The sequence below is a fragment of the Apium graveolens genome, chromosome 9, assembly GCF_009905375.1.
Source record: "Apium graveolens cultivar Ventura chromosome 9, ASM990537v1, whole genome shotgun sequence".
Taxonomy (NCBI): domain Eukaryota; kingdom Viridiplantae; phylum Streptophyta; class Magnoliopsida; order Apiales; family Apiaceae; genus Apium; species Apium graveolens.
Genome location: NC_133655.1, coordinates 222,736,355 through 222,759,582, shown reverse-complemented (window position 1 = coordinate 222,759,582; position 23,228 = coordinate 222,736,355). Strand labels below are relative to the sequence as shown.

Here is a 23,228-nt window from a genome sequence, read left to right as displayed (position 1 = left end):
CATTTACAGATTTACTATATTCGTCATGTCTTCTGCACTATCACTTCGGAGCATACTAGATGCTCACAAGTTAACTGGTCCTAATTTAGCTGTTTGTTTTCACTGTAACAAGTTGGGGCACTGGAAGAGGAACTACAAGGTTTACCTTGCAAAATTGAAGAAGAAGAAGGGTAGTAAGACTACCGCTTCTGATTCAGGCATGTTCATGATCGAAGTTAATATGTCACTAGGTCAAATTTCTACTTGGGTATTAGATACCGCCTGTGGTTCTCATATTTGCAATTCGTTGCAAGGACTAAAGGGAAGTAGGACTCTTGAAAAAGATGAGGTGATTCTACGTATGGGCAATGGAGCAAGGGTTGCGGCCATATCTGTAGGATCATTTAGTTTACATATGCCTACAGACAAGACTATTATTTTGAATAATTGTTATTACGTTCCCTCTATTGTGAGGAATATTGTTTCTATTCCTATGTTGGATGTGGATGGTTTTTCATTTATTATTAAGAATAATGAATGTTCTATCCTTAGAGATAATATTCTTTTTGGACGTGGCATTTTAAATAATGGTCTGTATGTATGTGACGTAGAGCATGATTTACTTTAGATTGAACAAACTAATAAAAGAAAACGAGATGATGAAAATCTGACCTATTTATGGCACTGTAGGCTAGGTCATATTAGTGAAAATAGACTGCGGAGATTGCATAAGGAAGGGTTACTTGACCCCTTTGATTTTGAATCATATCCTACATGCGAGTCTTGTCTATTGGGTAAAATGACCAAATCTCCATTTAGTGGACATGGAGAGAGGGCTGTAGATTTGCTAGGATTGGTACACACAGATGTATGTGGACCAATGTCTACGCAAGCCATGGGTGGATTTTCGTACTTCATTACTTTCATAGATGATATATCTAGATTCAGATATGTGTATTTGATGAAATACAAGTCTGAAGCCTTTGAAAAGTTCAAAGAATATAAACATGAAGTGGAGAAACAAACCAAACACAGTATTATAACTCTTCGATCAGATCGAGGTGGTGAATACTTGAATGGAAAGTTTCTAGATTATCTCAAAGAAAATGGTATAGTCTCCCAGTGGACTCCTCCATATACTCCACAGTTAAATGGGGTATCTGAAAGGAGACTTCGAACTTTGTTAGACATGGTTCGGTCCATGATGAGCTATGCGAATCTTTCAATATTCCTATGGGGTTATGCATTGGAAACCTCAACATATTTACTGAATAAGGTTCCTTCCAAATCTGTTCCTCAAACACCATATGAGATATGGAAAGAAAGGAAACCGAGTCTTAAACACGTTAAGATTTGGGGATGTCCAGCTTATGTCAAGAAAGTTGACCCAGATAAGCTGGAATCTCGATCCGTAAAATGTAATTTTGTGGGATATCCTAAAGAGACTTTGGGGTATTACTTTTACACCGATAATCGGGTGTTTGTCTCCAGACATGCTACCTTCTTGGAAAAGCAGTTTATCCTTGAAGGAAACAGTGGGAGCAAAATTGAACTTGATTAAGTTCAAGAAGCACAAACTACTACAGATCAAGTGTAAACACTTGTTCATACTGAACAACCTTCTGTGGAACAGCCCATTCGTAGGACAGGGAGAGTGTCTCACCAACCTGAGAGGTATTATGGCCTTGTCATTGAGAATGACAATGAGTTGTCAATCATTGATGATGACGACCCTGTGACCTATAATGTGGCTATGAGTAGTGTTGACTCAGAGAAATGGCATAGTGCCATGAAATCCGAAATGGAATCTATGTATACCAACCAAGTATGGACTCTGGTTGAGGCGCCTGAAGGTGTTAAGCCTATTGGGTGTAAGTGAGTATACAAAAGAAAGATTGGAGCAGATGGCCAGGTGGAGACCTATAAGGCCAGGCTCGTGGCAAAAGGATTCAAACAAAGGCAAGGGATTGACTTTGATGAAACTTTTTCGCCTGTAGCCCTGTTAAAATCAATTCGGATTTTACTTGCGATTGCTGCTTACTACGACTATGAGATCTGGCAAATGGACGTGAAAACGGCCTTCCTCAATGGGGAACTTGAGGAGGAAGTGTATATGACACAGCCAGAGGGTTTTCTTTCCAAGGGAAATGAACACCTAGTGTGTAAGCTGCTGCGAACCATATATGGTTTAAGGCAAGCTTCTCGTAGATGGAACATCCGTTTTGATGAGACAATCAAAGAGTTTGGTTTTATCAAAAACATAGATGAACCATGTGTCTACAAGAAGGTTAGTGGGAGCGCGGTAACATTTCTTATATTGTATGCGGATGACATACTTCTTATAGGAAATGATATACCCATGCTACAATCAGTCAAAGTATGGCTATCAAAGAACTTCACCATGAAGGACTTGGGAGAAGCATCCTACATTCTCGGTATGAAGATCTATAGAGATAGATCTAGAAGAATGATAGGTCTTACCCAGGGTACATACATCCAGAAAGTGCTGAAAAGGTTTAGCATGGAAAACTCCAAAAGTGGTTTCATACCGATGAGCCATGGAGTGTCCCTTTCCGAAAAAAATGTCTCCTAAGACACCTGAGGAAAGAGAGCGTATGAGTAAGATTCCTTATGCTTCAGCAATAGGATCTATCATGTACGCGATGTTGTGTACAAGGCCTGATGTTGCTTATTCAATTAGTGTGATGAGTAGATATCAGTCCAATCCAGGTGAAGACCACCGGAAAGCAGTGAAAAACATCCTTAAGTACTTGCGAAGGACTCAGGACATTTTTCTTGTTTTTGGTGGTGAATCTGAGTTGAAAATAGAGGAGATGTCAACGTCGAGAGAGTTGACACACATAACAACGTAGCAGACCCACACACAAAGCCACTTTCTCATAGTCACTTTGATCGTCATAAAGACAAGATGGGTATTAGATACCAGAGTGATTGGCTTTAGTATAAGTGGGAGATTGAAAGAGATATGTCCTAAGTCCAATCATGTATGAGGATTTAGGAATAACTTTTATGTAATCTATTTTGATTTTATTGATATTAATAAAAGACTTGTTTTGTATTTATTTCGGGCTCTATCTATTTAAATGTTTAAATAAGATATACCACAGTTTAGAGTAAAGCTTTTTATGGATTGTGATGAGATCATAATAATGAGACCTAAAAGATGATAACTCTAAACTTAAATAGTTCCTGGTCATAGGATTACTAACTGGTAATTAATAATTCGCAAAGATCGGTACATAATATGATTGCTTCATTATGAAGGATGTCTGTTCTCATAGACATTTGTGTGGTGACACTATAGCTAGTATGTAGGTGCTTATTATAGAATAAGTTCACTGAACATGACTCACACAGCTGAACAAGTGATGGAGTTCACTCATGTGTCAGCAGTTGTTTACATAGTGATAGTTGTACAAGTATCATTAGACTTGAGGTCATCATAGTCATCTTGTGTACACTGAACTATGCTTTGGTTTAGTTCTTAGTCTCAAGGGACAATTATAAGGGTTCTACTGGGTATAGGAATTTGTACACGAAGATAGTGTATGATCAATAAAGGATCTACCCCTTCCAGTGTAGGAAGAGAATGTTCAATGCTGATCCACTTATGTTAGTTCAGGAATCTCTGGCCAGAGTGGATGAAATTAGAAAGGAGTTTCTAATTTATATTAAATAGAACTAAGCATAGTGAATGGGAAAACAAGTGATTAAATAAGATAGGCTTGACACAAGTTCCATGCCTTATATTTAATCGTGACATTGCAGGGTAGAAGGAATTAATTGTACGGTAACTACTCACTGAATATGTTCTTGGTATTCTAAGCAGTGAATTCGTATTATCCGGATAGTCGCGATATGCTGAGAAGTATCCCTCACGATGTAGAATAAATATGATTAATTAATTAATCATATTTAATGAATTAGAGAATTTATATAAATAATGATAAAATAGTTTTATTATTATTTATTTCTACTACCGGCCTAATATTGAACCTACAGGGTCACACCATAAAAGAGATTGATTTAATTGTGGAGGAATTAATTAATAATGGCTGATAATTTTATATTTATGAAATAAATAATTAATTGGAAAATTTAGTAATTGATTAAATGAGATTTAATTGATTATAAATTAATTAAGAAAAGGTTCTTAATATTATTAATTAAGAATTTAATTTTTGGAAATTAAATCAAGATAGAGAATTATTTCTAAAGTGTTTAGAAAAAGGATTAATAATTAAAAGGTGTTTTAATTATTAATAAGAGTAATAAAGGGTTAATAATAATAATATTTTTTGGGAAAATTTTCAGCTGAAAATTTTGCCTATAAATATACTATTATAAACCTTATTTTTGCCTCAACCAAAAAGATTTACAAAACTCTAATTCTCTCCATCTCCTCCTCCTTCATTACATCGTTTTCTTGGTGGATACCGGTGGAGTGCTTCACACTTGAGGAGCGGCTGCTAAGGATCTCCGTTCATCATTTTTGGATCGCCATTAAAGACCTCCATCTTCCCATTAACGTAAAGCTTCTTAAGGTAAACATACTGAACTACGAATTAAATATTATTTTTCGCATGGATCCTGCGGAGGGTTTCATTTTTTTTAAGATTTAAATTTACATTTTCGTTGCGTTTATATGCTAAAAACCCTTCAGACCCTGTGACCTATAATGAGGCTATGAGTAGTGTTGACTCAGAGAAATGACATAGTGCCATGAAATTCGAAATGGAATCTATGTATACCAACCAAGTATGGACTCTGGTTGAGTCGCCTGAAGGTGTTAAGCCTATTGGGTGCAAGTGGGTATACAAAAGAATGATTGGAGCAGATGGGCAGGTGGAGACCTATAAGGCCAGGCTCGTGGCAAAAGGATTCAGACAAAGACAAGGGATTGACTTTGATGAAACTTTTTTGCATGTAGCCCTGTTAAAATCAATTCGGATTTTGCTTGCGATTCCTGCTTACTACGACTATGAGATATGGCAAATGGACGTGAAAACGGCCTTCCTCAATGGGAAACTTGAAGAGGAAGTGTATATGACACAGCTAGAGGGTTTTCTTTCCAAGGGAAATGAACACCTAGTGTGTTAGCTGCTGCGAACCATATATGGTTCAAAGCAAGCTTCTCGTAGATGGAACATCCATTTTGATGAGACAATCAAAGAGTTTGGTTTTATCAAAAACATAGATGAACCATGTGTCTACAAAAAGGTTAGTGGGAGCGCGGTAACATTTCTTGTATTGTATTGAAAGAGGAGACGTCAAGAGAGTTGACACACATAACAACGTAGCAGACCCCCTCACAAAGCCACTTTCTCAAAGTCACTTTGATCGTCATAAAAACAAGATGGGTATTAGATACCAGAGTGATTGGCTTTAGTACAAGTGGGAGATTGAAAGAGATGTGTCCTAAGTCCAATCATGTATGATGATTTAGGAATAACTTTTATGTAATCTGTTTTGATTTCATTGATATTGATAAAAAACTTGTTTTGGTTTTATTGCGGGCTTTATCTATTTAAGTGTTTAAATAAGATATACCATAGTTTAGAGTAAAGCTTTTTATGGATTATGATGAGATCATAATAATGAGACCTAAAAGATGATAACTCTAAACTTAAAAATTTCCTGGTCGTAGAATTACTAACTGGTAATTAGTAATCCGCAAAGATCGGTACATGATATGCTTGCTTCATTATGAAGGATGTCTGTTCTCATAGACATTTGTGTGGTGACACTATAGCTAGTATGTAGGTGCTTATTATAGAATAAGTTCACTGAACATGACTCACACAGCTGAACAACTGATGGAGTTCACTCACGTGTCAGCAGTTATTCACATAGTGATAGTTGTACAAGTATCCTTAGACTTGAGGTCATCATAGTCATCTTGTGTACACTGAACTATGCTTTGGTTTAGTTCTTAGTCTCCAGGGACAATTATAAGGGCTCTACTGGGTATAGGAATTTGTACACGAAGATAGTGTATGATCAATAAAGGATCTACCCCTTCCAGTAAAGGAAGAAAATGTTCAATGTTGATCCACTTATGCTAGTTCAGGAATCTCTGTCCAGAGTGAATGAAATTAGAAAGGAGTTTCCAATTTACATTAAATAGAACTAAGCATAGTGAATGGGAAAGCAAATGATTAAATAAGATAGGCTTGACACAAGTTCCATGCCTTGTATTTAATCGTGACATTGCAGGGTAGAAGGAATTGATAGTACGGTAACTACTCACTGAATAGGTTCTTGGTATTCTAAGCAGTGAATTCGTATTATCCGGATAGTCGCAATATGCTGAGAAGTATCCCTCACGATGTAGAATAAATATGATTAATTTATTAATTAATCATATTTAATGAATTAGAGAATTTATATAAATAATGATAAAATAGTTTTATTATTATTTATTTCTACTACCGGCTTAATATTGAACCTACAAGGTCACACCATAAAAAAGAATGATTTAATGGTGGATGAATTAATTAATAATGGCTGGTAATTATTTATTTGTGAAATACATAATTAATTAGCAGATTTAATAATTGATTAAATGAGATTTAATTAATTCTTAATATTATTAATTAAGAATTTAATTTTGGTAATTAAATCAAGTGAGAGAATTATTTTTCTAAAGTGTTTAGAAAAGGGATTAATGATTAAAGGTATTTTAATTATTAGTTAATTGGTTAATAAGAATAATCAATTAAAGGGTTAATAATAATAATATTTTATGGAAAATTTTCAGCTGAAAATTTTGCCTATAAATATACTATTATAAACCCTATTTGCCTCAACTGAAATAATTAACCCTAATTCTAAAGTAGAACAAGAGGGAGACAACTAATTCTCTCAACCTTTTCCTCCTCCATCAAATTGTACTCTTGGTGGATACCGGTGGAGTGCTTCACACTTGAGGAGCAGCTGCTAGGGATTTCCATTCATCGTTCTTGGATCGCTATTAAAGACCTCCATCTTTCCATTAACGTAAAGCTTCTTAAGGTAAACATACTGAACTACGGATTAAATATTATTTTTCGCATGGATCCTGCGGAGGGTTTCGATTTTTTTTAAGATTTAAATTTAGGTTTTCGTTGCGTTTATGTGCTAAAAACCCTTCAATTTCTACTCCTAAGACTAGGTTTACTATTTTACCATTGACTTATAAATTACAATCAATTATAACAAATAACAATATATTTGCAAAGCAATATAAATCCGATACTTCAAAGTTCAAACATTAGATAGCAAGACCGACCTTGAATTATCAAAGTCAACATTATTGTTTCACGTTTCTTAGAATAACTTTATTTTACAGTTCTGAGAATAATTTTGAAAAATGAATAAATAAAATAAGCACCAAATTATTGAATTCTAAGCAAACATGTATGCAATAATAGTTCAATTCAAGTTACTTGAAAACCGTCATATATATTTCATAATAAAGTTCATGTTTTCATACACAATTTTAATGTATTCTGGACCTTTTGAACTCTAGCATTACAAAGGAATGATGACATTACATTCGAATTTTTTGGTTCAATCATACACATATTTACAAGTCCCACATGTTTGGAATCCCAATTGTGATTGTTACATCTCCGGACGCATGTAGAAGAGTGTTGATGGACAATGAAACCTTCGGCTCTGGCTGGCCAAAATCAGTTACAGAGTTACTAGGAGACAGAGGTTTTCATGGAATCACAAACGAGGAACATCCTCGCCTCCCTGCTGGTCCATTATCAGGTTAAGAGGCCATGTCTTTCTAAATTATATTAAGGATTTTGTTGGAGAAATTTCATATCAATAAGGTTGCTGGAATAATTGAGCTTAATTCGTATGAATATGGCTATTTTTAGGCTTTAGAATTTAAGAAACTTTGGGACATGTCTCGATTTGTTTCGGGTATGGGATCCCTTTGCCAATATGTTTGCCGAATCAAGTCTACGCAGTTCTGTAAAATTTGGACTTATCCCTGAGAGACTTTAGGGATAAGTTTCTTTAGTGTGGTTATTATCGATTTTATCTTATTTAATCTAAGCATATATTCGTGATTTGAAGGATATCATTGAGAGATATTTTTCAGTTATTGATTTATTGAGATTGATTCTTTTTCCGTTTCAGAGAGAGGATATTATTACTTGGGCCTTAAGTAATTAATTATTAATCATAATTAATAATTAATAATTACGGGATTATTCGAAAGTTTTTTGTTATGCTAAAACGTGGCATAACAAAGGACATAGCCATAACTTCTTTGAAAGATTTGTTTGAAAAGGATTAGCTAATTGAGTTGTTGACTGAAATGAGAAAAACTGCTTTCAGTATTGTCGTGAACATTAATATTGGGCATTAAAGCTACTCCTGAGTTAAGAGAAGCTGGAAAAGGAGTACCATTTTATAACTCATATGCGCATGCAGATTAATCTTCCCGGGTTTGCTTATCACCGTGGCCTCCAGGTGTGTATGTGTGTGTGTGTGTTTGTTTTGATGCATCAATGTTGTTATCTTTGGTTCTTAATGTTGCATGTTACTTGTTAATTTATATTATGGTGGTGACAGGCTCGGAAGAACGGAGAATTTCGTTGGAAAATAAACACACAAAAGGAAAGAGATATATGGTTGATTTACTGATGGAAACAGAAGAGAGGATGGGAAGAAACTGATTAGCCAAGAGATTTAGACCTTAATAATATATTTACTAGCTGGTCATGAATGTTTTGCTCATGTTGTCTACACATTAATCTACTTGAACATCCACAATATTACCATCTAGCCAAGGTGATTCATGATGAACGAATACAATTAGAACTTTGATTTTAGTTTGTGTATTTCACAAGTTACTAACTAAAGCTATCTTTTTTGCAAGAAGTGTAAGAGAAAATTGTAAAGAAAAGAGTGTCTACGGAAAATGAACGTAGCCTTGCAGAAATCAAAGAAATGGAGCATCTATCGAAGGTATACTTTTGTAGTAAGTTTTTACAGGGGAAAAAGGCCAGACATCAACTGCTCAAGTTCTACAGAAGGAGCCCTCGACTGGGGACCGTTGTATACCATACTAACATGTTTAGGTCCCCGTAATTCGAGGGGGCTTACTTGATAGAGTACCGAGCATTTTACATCGAACTTTTCTCTTCTTATGTGAGAGACTTGTGCAGTTAACACGGGCTATAAATAAAATACAATCTTGTAATTGTCTCGATGGATTTATATTGTATGTCTAAGTTGATTGATGAAATATTACGTGTGCTAATATTTCATTCACGCTATTTCGTGAAGCAAAAAACAAATGTTCATGTCAATGGTTAGTCCATTTTCACCACATAGTTTATTTTTTTTTTCAAAAAGTAAAGTCAGTGTTCACTCGAGACTAATGAGAAACAAAGTACTTGTCTAATTGATTTTGAATACGCAATACCGAAGGGATGAAAGGTTTTTCTATGGATTTGGAGTGTACACTCATGGATTCTCAAACTTGCTAAAACCTGTTATGCCCAAATTTTGGTACAAAGATTATTTGGGTCAAATTCGGGTCAATTGAATGAAATTAGGTCAAAAGATATAGTATTCTAGACAAGAATAAGGGCTTGCCTACATTCCCTAAAGGGAAAGGGCGCGCCCTCTCAAATATGAACAACTGAGGCTATATTGAGGCTCCCATAATAATCAACAAGACACGGAAGGTCATAATTACTCAAGAACCTTTAGGTGCACCCTATGTGTTAAGGGGTGACCCATTCTGTAAGAGAGATAAGGCGCACCCTCAGCCAGAGAAGTCTTGGATTCCTTAGATGATAGGGCGCGTCCTAAATTGATGGACAACGGGATATGACTAATTTCTTGAGGTGGTCCCAACACATGAAAGTGTTAGGGCGCGCCCTCATTGGAAAGATTAACTTGGAAGGAAACTTCAACTTATTGAATTTGACGAGTTCTTTGGATGCTTCAAGGAGGAAGAAGATTATTAATACTGACATATTTGTTGCAGATATTCTAGGGAAGAACTTAATCCTGTAATGCAACCACATGAAGGCGGTGTCCGTGATCAGAGACCTCTAGGGGTATGCCTGAACAGAAGACCTCCTCCTGTAGATAATGAGTGTCCTCATTCGAGATGTGGGGTAAGTATTGGTGTGTGTTTTGGGATCTCTGTCGCTATAGTCAACGGGCGTTGGGAGACTTCGAAGTATCCTGCACTTTACACCCAAAAGTTTGGGATCACTTGTCCTATAATCTGGTAGGGGCTCCTTATCCGGGAGACAAGAATGTGTCCAATATTTGAGGTGAATCACGACTATACCTGTGTCCATAGACTAGAGAAACAGCTGGTAGCAGAGGGTTATCCTCGGTCGGGGAGATGCCTTATCCGCAAAGTGTTGAAGCCATGGACGAGCCTTGGGCCTTTGTGGTTGGGCCTCATCGGCGGACATTCCTAAAGCTGGTAGAAGACGGTTTTCAGTAGGTTTCCTACTGGGTATCTGGATGAGAAATCTAAGCCCATTAGGTTTCTTGTTCCCCAAGAACTATATTGGCTTGATTCCCTATAAATAGGGATACGTAGGAAAATTGCAAGGGGTCAGGAGAGCGCAAATGAGCCACCACTAAGCCTAAGCAATCTCAACCACCATTAATCACAACCACCAAACATTGTTCACATTTTCCGACGATGAACCACCATAACAGATCTTGTTTCCGACTACAAACCTCGAATTTTGTTGTTACCAAATTCCTTCGTCAACAAATTGGCGCTAGAAGGAGGGGCTAGTCAAGATCTGCATATAGGTGGGAAGATGTCTCAATATCGCGATGGAAGTTCGTATGTTGGAGAAAGTTCTGAAGAAGGGTCTGAGCATGGCTATGATCGTTATGAGCTCTACGTTTCAACCCTAGTGGATCACCCTACTCCGAACGTTGGGGGCAAACCCCTGGTTCTAATTAGCAACGCTGATCTGTTGGAATAGCTATACCGTATGAGTGATGCCTTGAATGGATTTGACTCAAGGTTGATTACGGTGGAATGACGTAAAACAAGAAGAGGCCACCGCCATAATCGTTCTGCTCATGCATCTGGAAAAGGTCCCCATGATTGAAAGAGATGCTCTGATTGGCCGCGGCCAAGCCAGAGGCGAGCATGTGCCAATTACCCCGCGGCGGTTGAATTACTCCAACGACACAATTTCGATCATTGAGTTCGTTGATGAGGATACTGATGGGCGAGAGGTGCCGCGGGTTGATAATCGGAGGGTGACTCACCCACATCGATCTGAACGGACTCTAGAGGAACGATGTCAGGCAGAATCTTTGCCGACCAATGAGCAGCAAGGCTTTGCCGCCCTAAAAGATCGTTTTGGGAATCCGTTTGGGAAATGACGATCTAAGGATGCTACTTTTGGAATGGCAGAATGACGTCAACCGAGGAGATGTGATGCCCTGTGGTTCAACGCGTGTGCCCCTAAATCCTTCTGGGAATCAGGAGCGACACCGCGACCATGAGAAAACTCCTCTCCATGGTCAAAACGCTACATGATGTTGTGTTTTGGCACCAAAATACTACATCATTTCGCGTTTTGACCACAAAACACTACTTTATATAGCGTTTTACATAAATTATTTTTAAAAATAAAAAATTTTAAACTCAAATAAAAAGTTGTTAAATCTAATAAAAAATATTTAAATTACTTTAAAACCCAAAAAGGGATTAGTAAACCCTAAAATGTTAAAAATTATTAAATTAAGTTATACCCTTAAATTTTAAATTTATTTAATTTAAAATTTACATTCTTTAGGCTCTAGAATTTAGGGCCTAAACTCTAAATCTTAAACCCTAAATCGGTGTACGTTTTATTAATTTTTTTAATACTTCTAAAACTTAAAAGTGGATTGGTGAATCCTAAAATATAAAAAAAATGTTAAATTATGGTACATCATTAATTTTAAAAATAATTGTTGAAAACATTACATTAAGTGGAATTTTCGACTCCAAAACAACACACAAATAAAGCTTAAAAGATAAAAAGAAAAAGAAAAAAGAAACCAAACAAATTAACGCTAATTCGTGGGATGTACATTTAAAAAAAAAAATTACACCTTAACTCTCCTTCGTGTAGTGTTTTATCCTATTTCCAAAACTCTACACGTAGACATTTGGGGCCCTAATTCCTAAAATGATATTTTGAATATTTGATACTGAAATAGCGATATTTAGTGTCCGTTTGAGAAATTTTAAAATAAGTAACTTGTAACTTAAAATCAATAAGTGACTTATAATAAGTATTATAACTTACATAAGTGTTTGGATTATTTTACTTAAGTTAGATTTTTTTTAAAATTAAATGAACTAAAATAAATTATTTTTAAATTATATTAACGTTTAAAGACATACATTTTAAAACTGAAATTAATAAAAAAACAAAAAATCAAAATAAGTTGAGAAAAAGTACGTCATTACTAACATTTAACTTATCAGCTTATATTATAAATTCGGCTTATAAGCTGGGTCGACAAATACTCGTCGATAAGTAACGGACTTATAAGTTAATAAGCTACTAATGGTTGGTACCCAAACAGGCCTTTAACAATTAACCTGGACGTGAATCAAGTGAAATACAAAGCAAATTCCAAATTTTATAAAAAGAGGGGGTATTATCGTCATTATAGATTATAATTAGGACTTGACTTTATTTATCAGAATTTATAAAAATACAGAATAAGGGTGTGTTTGTTTGTGGCGTGGCTTCAAAGCTCAAAATAATTTATCAAGACAACTAAAATCTTGATAAAACTTTTTGATACAGAGGCGCAAATGGGTTCTTTAAGCAAGGTAATCTCTACATGTTCGTATAAATATACATGCTTTCTATCTATATTTCTGTTTGTGTTCACACTTTTTTAGCATAGTTTATGTTTCTTGATTTAAAAATTTTGTATTTATGTTTGTTCTTGTTGTTTTCAAAATTATTTTTTGATTCAATAAATTGATTCGTAATTTCTAGATTGTTTTGGGGTGAATTTTGATAAAAATCACAACTTGAGTTGAGAAGTTTTTACAATGGTGCTTTTCTTGAATATTTGTTTAGGGTTGTGATGCACTAAATTAATGGTTTTGTTTATGTTTGTGAATATCTTTGAATTTATGTATGTAACTTTTTTTTAGTTTGTTAGCCTGGGTCATCATATGAGATTTTATGTTATAAAAAAATAAGAGTTTTGATTTTTGAAGTTTGATATTTTGTCAATTGGAAGGAAATGAATTAATCTTGATGATGATACTAAGGTGTAGGATAAGGGTTTGGGATTTAAAGGAAAAATTACGAGGAGGTTGCAGAATTTTTTGTAATGAGAATTGTGAAGATTTGGAACCAAGAAATGTCTATTTATCGGAAATTGGAAGGAGTGGAGCATAGTGTAAACCTGTTGAATGGAAATATGGAATGTATAATTCTTTGTACCTCTTGAAAGATTAGTTGCAATTTTATTACATTCCTATGTCATTCAGTTTAATACAAACTAACAAAACTTTAGTAACAAAGAATGATCCACCGGGTTGTTTATGGCTGCTTTCCACAAAATCTTACTAAATGTGACGTAGATCTGTATTTCCGTTCTGTACCTGTCTTTAATACTTCCATATTTCATACATGCAAATCCAGTTACCTGCGATTTTCCAACTAAATGCATTTCAGAACCTGATGTGGTTAAACTTTTGGGGAGTAGAACATAATATACATATGTTGGTTCCGAGGTAAAGAGGAGGATGAGAAAAAAGAAAAGAGAATATTGTATTGATTTCGAGCATTTTGATTTGTTGCAGGATGACAGGGAGGAAGTTATACAGGCATGGTACATGGATGATAGTGATGAGGACCAAAGATTACCCCATCACCGCAATCCAAAGGAATTTGTCTCGCTAGAGAAACTTGCCGGTATGTACTTACGAAATTATCTGATCATTTAACTTTGTTAATATATACGGGCTGCCATGAGCCTCTATTTGATTTTTCAGAACTTGGAGTACTCAGCTGGCGATTAGATGCAGATAATTATGAAACAGACGAGAAGCTAAAACAAATTCGTGAATCACGTGGATACTCTTACACGGTAAGTATCAGTTTTTACGTCTTTTTTCGATTTATCTTTCTGTACTCAATTCTTTTGAGGTTTATTTGTAATTATATGTAATATTCAGTATTGTTTTTTTTAGAATTGTATGCAAGTATAAGTGTAAAACAAACTCGAAGCTCTCTGCAGGACTTCTGTGAGGTGTGCCCAGAAAAGTTACCAAATTATGAGGAGAAGATAAAGAACTTTTTTGAAGAGCATCTTCACACTGATGAGGAAATCCGCTATTGTGTTGGTGGAAGTGGTAAAGCTCAGATTTTTTTTTAATTTATGTTGCCCATATTCTTTATTTACATCAGAGCACTTTTTCTTCGGCCAAAACATTCATTCATTTTAAAAATATTTCCGAGTCCAACCCTTACAGCTGTGTTGGACACCCAGACACACATCTGTGTTCGACACTTGTAGTTGAGCCTGGTTAACATAGATGTGTAATTGCCTACTAGTTTAAGCTTCTCTCATTTTCCCCGACATGCATCTATGTTGAACAGTAACAGGACAGCTAATTCCAGCTAATGTAGTCTTTAACAGCAGAACTTTCCTTGAATTTCCTGCTAGTTTGAGCTTCTCTAATTTTCCTGCTGCTCATTTTTTTTCTTCAAGGTTATTTTGATGTGAGGGATCATAATGATGGTTGGATCCGTGTATGGGTAAAGAAAGGTGGAATGATTGTACTGCCTGCTGGAATTTACCATCGGTTTACACTTGATTCAGACAACTATATCAAGGTACTTACAATGTGACCTTCATTCATTTCTGGGCTATTGCTTGAATACACGCTGTGGCATTTGTTTTCTCTTTTAAATTTTAATTTTCTTTTTCCAAATGGAAGATCTATTTGATTTAGTTAGTATTGCTAATTAGATCCTTTTACTCGTGACTGATCAGCTATTCAGCTGAAATTAGACAAGTAAAAGATTTCAAACTTTTTATAATAATCAGATATTAAGGTGAAACTAGACTCGTAAAAGGTTTCGCACGTCTACCTCTTGCATAAAATAACAGTTATACTGTTAAAGATATGCGATAATCATGGTACTTTTGAGTTCTCTTTTTATAATGAGAACACAATTACAGGGAAAATATAGTCAGAGAAGGATCCTTTTACTCGTGACTGATCAGCTATTCAGCTGAAATTAGACAAGTAAAAGATTTCAAACTTTATAATAATCAGATATTAAGGTGAAACTAGACTAGTAAAAGGTTTCGCACGTCTACCTCTTGCATAAAATAACAGTTATACTGTTAAAGATATGCGATAATCATGGTACTTCTGAGTTCTCTTTTTATAATGAGAACACAATCACAGGGAAAATATAGTCAGAGAAGGTAGATATAAGTACAAATTGGTACATATACTATTTGTCTCAATGGTTCACCTAAATGGAGGTTGAAACTTGTTGGGGTACGAACTATTGGTGTACTTGACTGGTGTTGACTTCGAAATGCATATTGCTTGCAGTCACTAGTCACTAATACTCTATCCCATATAATTCAGTCAGCTGTGGAATTTTATTTGTGTATATGCTTTGCTTAGTCAATGGCTCAATGAAGGTGATCATACTAAATTGAGCAAAAGAGATTTTTCTACATACACCATTTTGCTAGTGATTAGTATGATGCGTGTTTGTCAGGCTATGCGGCTTTTTGTCGGTGATCCTGTATGGACTCCTTTTAATCGCCCGCATGATCATCTTCCTGCAAGGTTCGATTTTTGTTAGACTGTTGACAGTTGCTTTAGAACAAGTTTAGAAACTAATCATCTGATGTGTTTCAAACTGTAACAGGAAGGAGTATCTTGAATCCTTTGTGCAGAAGGAAGCTACAAATAACACCGGGGACATCACAGCTTGATTGCAGAAATTTATACAGTTACAGCAAATGAATGTATCAGTGTCTGGACACTAATTTGAGTCTTTCTATATCTACTTCTTTGTTGTACTATTTTCAGTTTGGTTTTCTGAATAAATGCAGAACTGATATAAACTGATATGCCCTGTGTGTACCTTTTATGACTGAGAATAGTGCCTAATAACTGATCTAAAGTCTAAACTGATGTCTTAGAATTATGAATATATGTCCTGTTTGTACCTTGTATGATTTATGACTGAGTTGGTGCCATTTATGTTTTCTCCTGTGTATACCAAAAGTAACATTTATCTTATACAGTCTAGTCTGTTCTCTTACTGAATGTTCAACTAATCTCCCTGTTTATGAAGTTTAAGATCGTAAAATAACAAGCGTAGTACTTTCACCTACAATGATGTGCGGTGCAGGTCCAAGAAATTATGTATTTAATTAATTAATTCTTCTGTATAGTGATAGTTTAATAAATGTGGATTTGATAAGCATGGTTGGATAACTGAAGTGTTTAAGAGTTTATCATATGTTGTTTCAGGTCCTGGGTTCAACCCTTGCTCACCCTGAAAATGTCTTGGAACACATAAAATATATTTGTAAAACGGTGTCAAGTAGGATAACAGATGTAAGTGCACGGTTTTCATTTCGTATGATTGTATTGCTATATAATATGTTACATAAATCATATGTTACATAAATCGTAGTCATGGACCACGGTTCTTCTAAAGGAAATGGATTAGAGGAACTCGGGAGTTCCATAGGTCTCCTCTTAGGTTCATTGTCTTGTACAAATATGCTTGGATGATCCTTTCGAATATGGTTTTTCGCCCTGCCCTTGGACAATAATTGAAAATGCTTTTCGTCCTGCCCTTAGCGAATAATCAAATATGGTTTTCGTCCTGTCTTAAAAGCCTTTTGTACCATATAACAAATGTTACAAATCTCATAAAGGCTTTGCGGTTCTTGTTCTTTCATCAGAACACCTTTACCCCTAAAGGGCACATGAGAAAAGTTGTGGTTAAATCTGGTGTACTGGTAGTATTTCCTCAGGATGTAAATCTTATTTGCCTGCAATCTGTTCAAAGAAATGCCATGAAGCTTCACAGACACTATACTTCCAGTTTTCTTTCAGCCACTCTAGTTTTTGGAGTAAATAGTTTTTGCTGATTCAACTAAATTTGCCAAACACGTGTCTTGGAAAAAGGTTGTGCTATTGCCCAGAACGGTACTTTTCCTTAATAATAAATAATCTCCTGGATCAATTATTTGCTCTGGTACCCCCTGCGTGTCATATTCTAACTTAGACACCTGTTTTACCTACTACAATTTTATAAGCTTCACAGTTGTTGACCCTCTCCTCTGCCTAGAAACTGATTAAATTGCAAGAATTTCATTGGATGATCCCCATGTGCTTCACATCAGTATAGTGACATTAAAAATATTGATAAAGTGCTCCTATATTATATTATCTGATACCTCAAGATATTTTTGTTTCTTCACTTTTTGAGCCAAGATATTTTTGGATCAGGATCTAGGCTTTTCATTTTTCAACCAATCAAACAATAAACAAAGTCTTGCACTTATTTTACTCGAACCAAATTTCAAAACTGCAGTCAATTACTATCAGATATTAGGTTAACTAAAATCCTCCATTTTCATGGTGTTACGTTTCATTTCCTTGCACTTACATATAAGACCATGGCACTCTTCTTGCACTATATAAAGAAAGGTCCTTTGATACAGATAACCACAATTAGTTTCTCTGGTGTCAAAATGTTGTATGCATAATTGTGATCATATTTCATTCTTCATTAGTTTATATAAGCAAATCTTGAATTCTTGATAATGTTACATAGAATCCAATCCATCGAGTTTTTTTTTATAGAAGCGAGCACATGTTTCATCATCTAGTTAACACCTGTCCTTTGGCTGATATAAACAAATAAAAAGAAATAGTTTACCAAACAGCTTTCCCAATGGAGAAAGACATGGGGGATCAACATGGTTGCTACCTATTTTGATTCCCTTTTCATCATCAACTTGCCACCTGTCCATGAATCTATTCAGCAAAGTTAATACTATAAATATTCTCCTTGCTTATCACATTTCACAAATCTTGATTAGTCTCTCTCATATATCCTCTCTTCTTCCTCCTTGAGTCTCTTTCTTACTATAAGTGCATTGGTTACTATAAACACCAATATATAGTCTTATGGATCATCCAGGCTTAGTACCAATGTTAGAAGCCAGTGGATCAAGTTCATCGTATTCGGGTGAATTATGTGTTGCTGTTCCTCAAGCAATGGAAGGTCTTCAAGGCGCGAGTCCTCCTCCATTTCTTGCAAAGATTTCTGACCTTGTGAATGATCCAAGCACCAACCATATTGTTTCTTGGAGCAAAGGGAACAACAGTTTTGTTATTTGGGATCCTGACATTTTCGCTACTCAACTTCTTCCCAAGTACTTTAAGCACAGTAACTTGTCCAGTTTTATTAGACAGCTTAACACATATGTAAGTATCATCTTCTTTAACCTTTATAAAGTCAACCCTGAAGTTTTTATCTTGTCTCCGCTTTACAGTTCTTCACTAAATTTACAGTCTGCTTATCTTGTCTTATAACATTTTTATCAAATTTTAATGTAGTGCTCTAGCCTCTAGGTTTGAAAGTTTAGCTTAACTTAAATATATTATCTTGTAGTCATTTAACAAGATGGTGCTCGTTGCGATGACAAGTGTTGGTTGCTATCCGTTGAGTCGCATGTTTGAACATGTGCTCTTGATTAAAAATGTATGGATAAGGGTAGTTCATAATGATAGCATACATAACAATCTTCCATAACCTTGCTGACCGCATATAGGAAGTTGGTAATTGTCAATCAACTGCAGATAGGATATTCTTCATTTCTAAAGCATGATATCTGTAATCTTTAGTTACAAGTGCAAGATACAAACAGTGTATTAGAATAAACATCTTACTCTGACACTAATTTTATGTTACCTTTGATTGGAAAGATGGAGCTTGCTATTTTGGTCTATCGCACATGAATTTGTCTGTCAGGTTACCGTATAAACCCTGAGGTGGTCTTAATTCGAGGTGTTGGGAGGTGATCTTGATTTTATCCTGTATATCTCCTCTCCACCATTTTTAGATTATGTACTCTAGTTTCTCCTTCAGCTCATTATTTTGCGGTGCTCTTCACCTTCAATTTAACTTCCACTTCTTCACAACCTCTCTTTGTAGAATGACAACAAAATGGCAAGGTAGCCTATATATAATTCGATGTCAGTTATTGCCATATAAGGAATTAGATAAGATTACTTAGGAACAAATACAAACATGACTATTGTTCTTCGTTTCTAAATAGCATCATATGTAATGTTTTAGTAGGGTCCACGTATTGATATAACTTAAAATTTTTTATAGATGTAGGGTTCATTAGTTACTTAAATGTCTCCTGGCCGTTGAACCATATGCAGGGTTTTAGAAAAGTTGATCCAGACAAATTGGAGTTTGCTAGTGAGTGGTTTTTAAGGGGACAGAGGCATCTTTTGAAACAAATTAAGAGGCGAAAACCACCTTCTCATCCTCAGAATTCACTCCAAGGTCCCAGTCATTCTTGTGTAGAAATAGGTCAGTTTGGGTCAGATGCAGAAACTGATTGCTTGCAGCTTGACACACAAGTTTTAAGGGTGGAATTGGTTAGACTTAGACAAGAACAACAGAACACTAAAGCACACCTAAAAGCTATTGAATTTAGAATAAAAGACACAGAGATTAAACAGCAACATATCATGGCCTTCATGACAAAAATGATCCGGGATCCGAGTCTAGTTCAGAATTTAATTGAATCGGGTAGAAGGGGTGAGCTATTGGAAAAAATCAATAAGAAGAAAAGTAATGCAATTGATCAAGTTTTTGGAAGTGTTGAGGTTAGAGGAATAGGTCAAGGTAAGAGGCAAATTTATGTTGAACTAGGAACTAAGGATATTAGTGACATCAAAATTCCGGAAATGAACACACTCTCCATTGAAACGCAAGCACTAGAAGAAACTTCAGAAAGGAGTGACGAGGGACAAAAGGGAGGAAGTAACGGACTTGATAAGAAGTTTTGGGAAGACTTGTTGAATGATACGAATGAAGAAGAGTCAGGTCTGTTTGGCTGATCAGCGTGATTTTTAGCATAATTCAGATTAAGATTGTTACGTGTCTGACTTGATGATCCTGGAAGACATTGACTATCTTGTTCTTCTTTCGCCATCATATATCTGAAACCTACTTGATATTTTAGTTTTAGTGCTTTCTTTGTTGCTTAGAGATTAAAGTTTTCTTAGATTCATAGAGGCAGACTAAGCATCATTGATTCTAGGGGTGCAGATTATCTTCATGTTCTGATTTTGTTGCTGGAAACCTGGGACCTTCTTAAAGACATTAACATGCTCAGATAATGTCTTTTATATTATGGCTTGCTTTTAGATTTCAAAATCTTAAGCTCTAACAAATTTATTCCTAATTAGGAGTAAATTTCTGGCAGCTACTATTTAAGAGCTAAAGTCGGCAGCTTGAATATGCGGAAGGCAGTGGTTGGGAATTCTATGTGACAAGTGATGGCTGTTGTGAATAATGTGGCAGGTCGTCCCTGTGGAATTCGTCAATGGTAAGTCAAATATAACGCTATAATCTTGTTTGAATAGAGTTGTAACGAAGGTGATCATAAGGTTCATTGTGGTCATAAGCCTCATTAATGTAGCCAAGTTTGCTTGCTCAAATGTAGGTTTCTAATGCCTTGTACAGCATAAATGTATGGAGGGCAGTTCCTATTATGGACTTTTGAACTATGTTTCTAATGTATGGAAAGTCAGTTTCCCCTAGTTTATTGTCTAATGTCTACTGATGTATTCCCAAATTTCTATTTCATACTGAATGATTTCCTGTTGTTTTCAAGTGCTAGGTGAGATCCCAGTTTGTGTAGTTCCACAATAAGAAACTTGTGTATCAGGAATAACTTGGTGGATATTCGGTGTAATTTCAGATGAAAAACTTGTGTATTACTGGATATTACTCCAAGTTTGGATATTACTCCTCTTTTAATAACAAGAATCTAAATTATTTAGTAAGTAAAAATGAACATCTGGCTGACTGGTTCTTTACTTTTTTTCTTTTTGTTCGGTCTAAATTTTCGAGCAACTCTTGACATTTGTTTAATTTTGCAGTTGTTTATGTATACAATGCAGAAACTAGAACCCGCCAAACGTTTTGTGGTAATTGTTTCTTTTTAATAATTTTTGCCAGCTTGCAGCTTCAGCTGTTCTTTATGTTTGACTTGGACAGGAATTGTATGGAACTTCACCTTACATCTATTGCTCATCTTGATTATAAATTTTATTATCTGCCATAAATCGTTGTTATTTAGTAATCTTATTGCACTTTAAAATTGTACAAATTGCAAAGGAATGGAAAATCAAATTTGTGAAGCTTGTAAAGAGAACCTCGATCTTCGACAACACATATGACAATATTAGTTTTTCACTTTGACTTTTACACATATTTTAAAGTGTCCTGATCTCGTATTTTCGTTAAATAATTTTTTATATTTCTTTTTATAGATAAAAATTTAAATCTTAAATTATTATTCATAAAATAAAAGTTTGAAAAATAATTAACAAATATATGCAGTGTTACAGAAATCAGTAATCGGGGAAGATCGGTCACGTGACCTTATAAGGATTAATCGGTGAATCGGGGATTAATCGGAGCGGAAATCGGATATGCTTTATTAAATTTAATATAAAAATTATTTATAAACTTATATCTGTATTTTATAAGTTTTATAAATATAGTATAAATTTAGAGAGGCTACCGGATCATAATATTGGATATCGGCTTGTACTATACGGGCCATGGACTTCAACAAATATAACCCATGTAACTTTGTATTTTCTATCTTCACATAATCACACCAATAATTTAGTTTAGTATTAGTTGTTGATGTACTCGCCCTGTACATAATACATCTTCCCCGGTTCATTACTCATTTTTTTTCACCTCTTTCCCGGTTCATCACTCATTTTTCTTGACCAATTCATCGTTATATATCATCGTCTTTTTACTCTTAACCATTCTAAATCATCGTATCAATCATATAAAGTCAACTTAACAAGATTTAATGATCTACAAACTCTTATTCTGATACTTTCAAGAAATACACAATATATACACATATATATATATCTAGGGTTTTATTTGTGGAGATTCATCGAAAGCTTTGAATAACAGTTGAATGACATCCAATTTTTCGGAATTTGACCCGATTTCAGCCCGATTTTAACCCGTTTTGTGAAAAAACGTTTTTTTGCTTATTTTTGTATTATCAGATCGGTAGCTCCCCGCGTACCGATTTCTCGGCCGAATTAATCCGTGATTTTACCGATTTTTAGAACCATTCATATATGTGTATAATGTATTTTAAATTATGTATAAAAGTAAAACGGAAAAAATAAATTGAAACGAAACAAAATCTCGATATAAGTCACCCCTAATCCACGAAAAGTAAATCCGGCAAGCACGTCGTGCATATAAAATGCTGCTCTTGAATAAGTTGTTGTGCAGAGTATTATGAGTTACTTATGAACGTGAAATGGACATGTAACGAACTAATTTGATTTAGTGCCATACTGCCATGCATGTTTTCTCTTGTTTTCATTGGTCAGAGATGGGGAAATATTTATAGTCATGGCTATACAGTTAAATCTCGATAAAATAATAATTGATAAAGTAATAGTTACATTAAAATAATATTTTTTTCCGGTTCCAATATAATAAACACAAATTACAATGTATTTTTACTCTCTGTAAAATAATAAACTCGCTAAAAATAATATTTTTTTAGTCCCGAACCTATTATTTTAATGAGGTTTAACTGTAATATAACATCAAAAAGTGATTATTATTTTTAAAAAATATAGTACTTGCACTCTAATACCAGTTATATTTTATAATCAAATAATTTCTTATTTGGCTAATATTTTGTTTAACTTATTCACTTCATTCTAAAATATAGCTCTTTAACACTATTATAAGTTATTTCGATGATTTGACAAGAATGGCCGTAGTCATTTTAGTTTCAAATATAAGATAAAATATCTGTTTATGCGGTTATCCTTCAAATATATAGTTATACATTGAAGTTAAATTTATAATTTTATTCCTATATTATATTTATAAAATTAAATATAATTA

The 23,228-nt window shown here is 34.8% G+C and overlaps 2 protein-coding genes across 7 annotated transcripts; both read left to right on the top strand.

Moving 5' to 3' along the window:
* Window positions 1-12,676: 12,676 nt before the first annotated feature.
* On the top strand, window positions 12,677-16,227 carry LOC141683388 (acireductone dioxygenase 2). The gene is made up of 7 exons (XM_074488090.1): window positions 12,677-12,832; window positions 13,823-13,934; window positions 14,015-14,109; window positions 14,260-14,374; window positions 14,734-14,858; window positions 15,765-15,835; window positions 15,918-16,227. The coding sequence occupies exons 1-7, from the start codon at window positions 12,815-12,817 to the stop codon at window positions 15,982-15,984; spliced, it is 603 nt and encodes a 200-aa protein (XP_074344191.1). The 5' UTR covers window positions 12,677-12,814; the 3' UTR covers window positions 15,985-16,227.
* A 153-nt stretch (window positions 16,228-16,380) lies between these two features.
* LOC141683387 (heat stress transcription factor A-2c-like) lies at window positions 16,381-21,377 on the top strand. Of its 6 annotated transcripts, none has more exons than XR_012560257.1 (5): window positions 16,381-16,615; window positions 18,216-18,502; window positions 19,469-20,141; window positions 20,507-20,646; window positions 20,764-20,860. XR_012560257.1 is itself a non-coding variant. In XM_074488089.1 (3 exons), the coding sequence occupies exons 1-3, from the start codon at window positions 18,203-18,205 to the stop codon at window positions 20,539-20,541; spliced, it is 1,008 nt and encodes a 335-aa protein (XP_074344190.1). In that variant the 5' UTR covers window positions 16,622-18,202; the 3' UTR covers window positions 20,542-20,860. The 6 variants fall into 6 exon arrangements, 1 of the variants encoding a protein (XP_074344190.1); XR_012560255.1 differs by lacking the exon at window positions 16,381-16,615 and adding an exon at window positions 20,935-21,377 and having other exon boundaries at window positions 16,622-18,502; window positions 20,764-20,837; XR_012560256.1 differs by lacking the exons at window positions 16,381-16,615; window positions 20,764-20,860 and adding an exon at window positions 20,935-21,377 and having other exon boundaries at window positions 16,622-18,502.
* The last annotated feature ends 1,851 nt before the right edge of the window (window positions 21,378-23,228 follow it).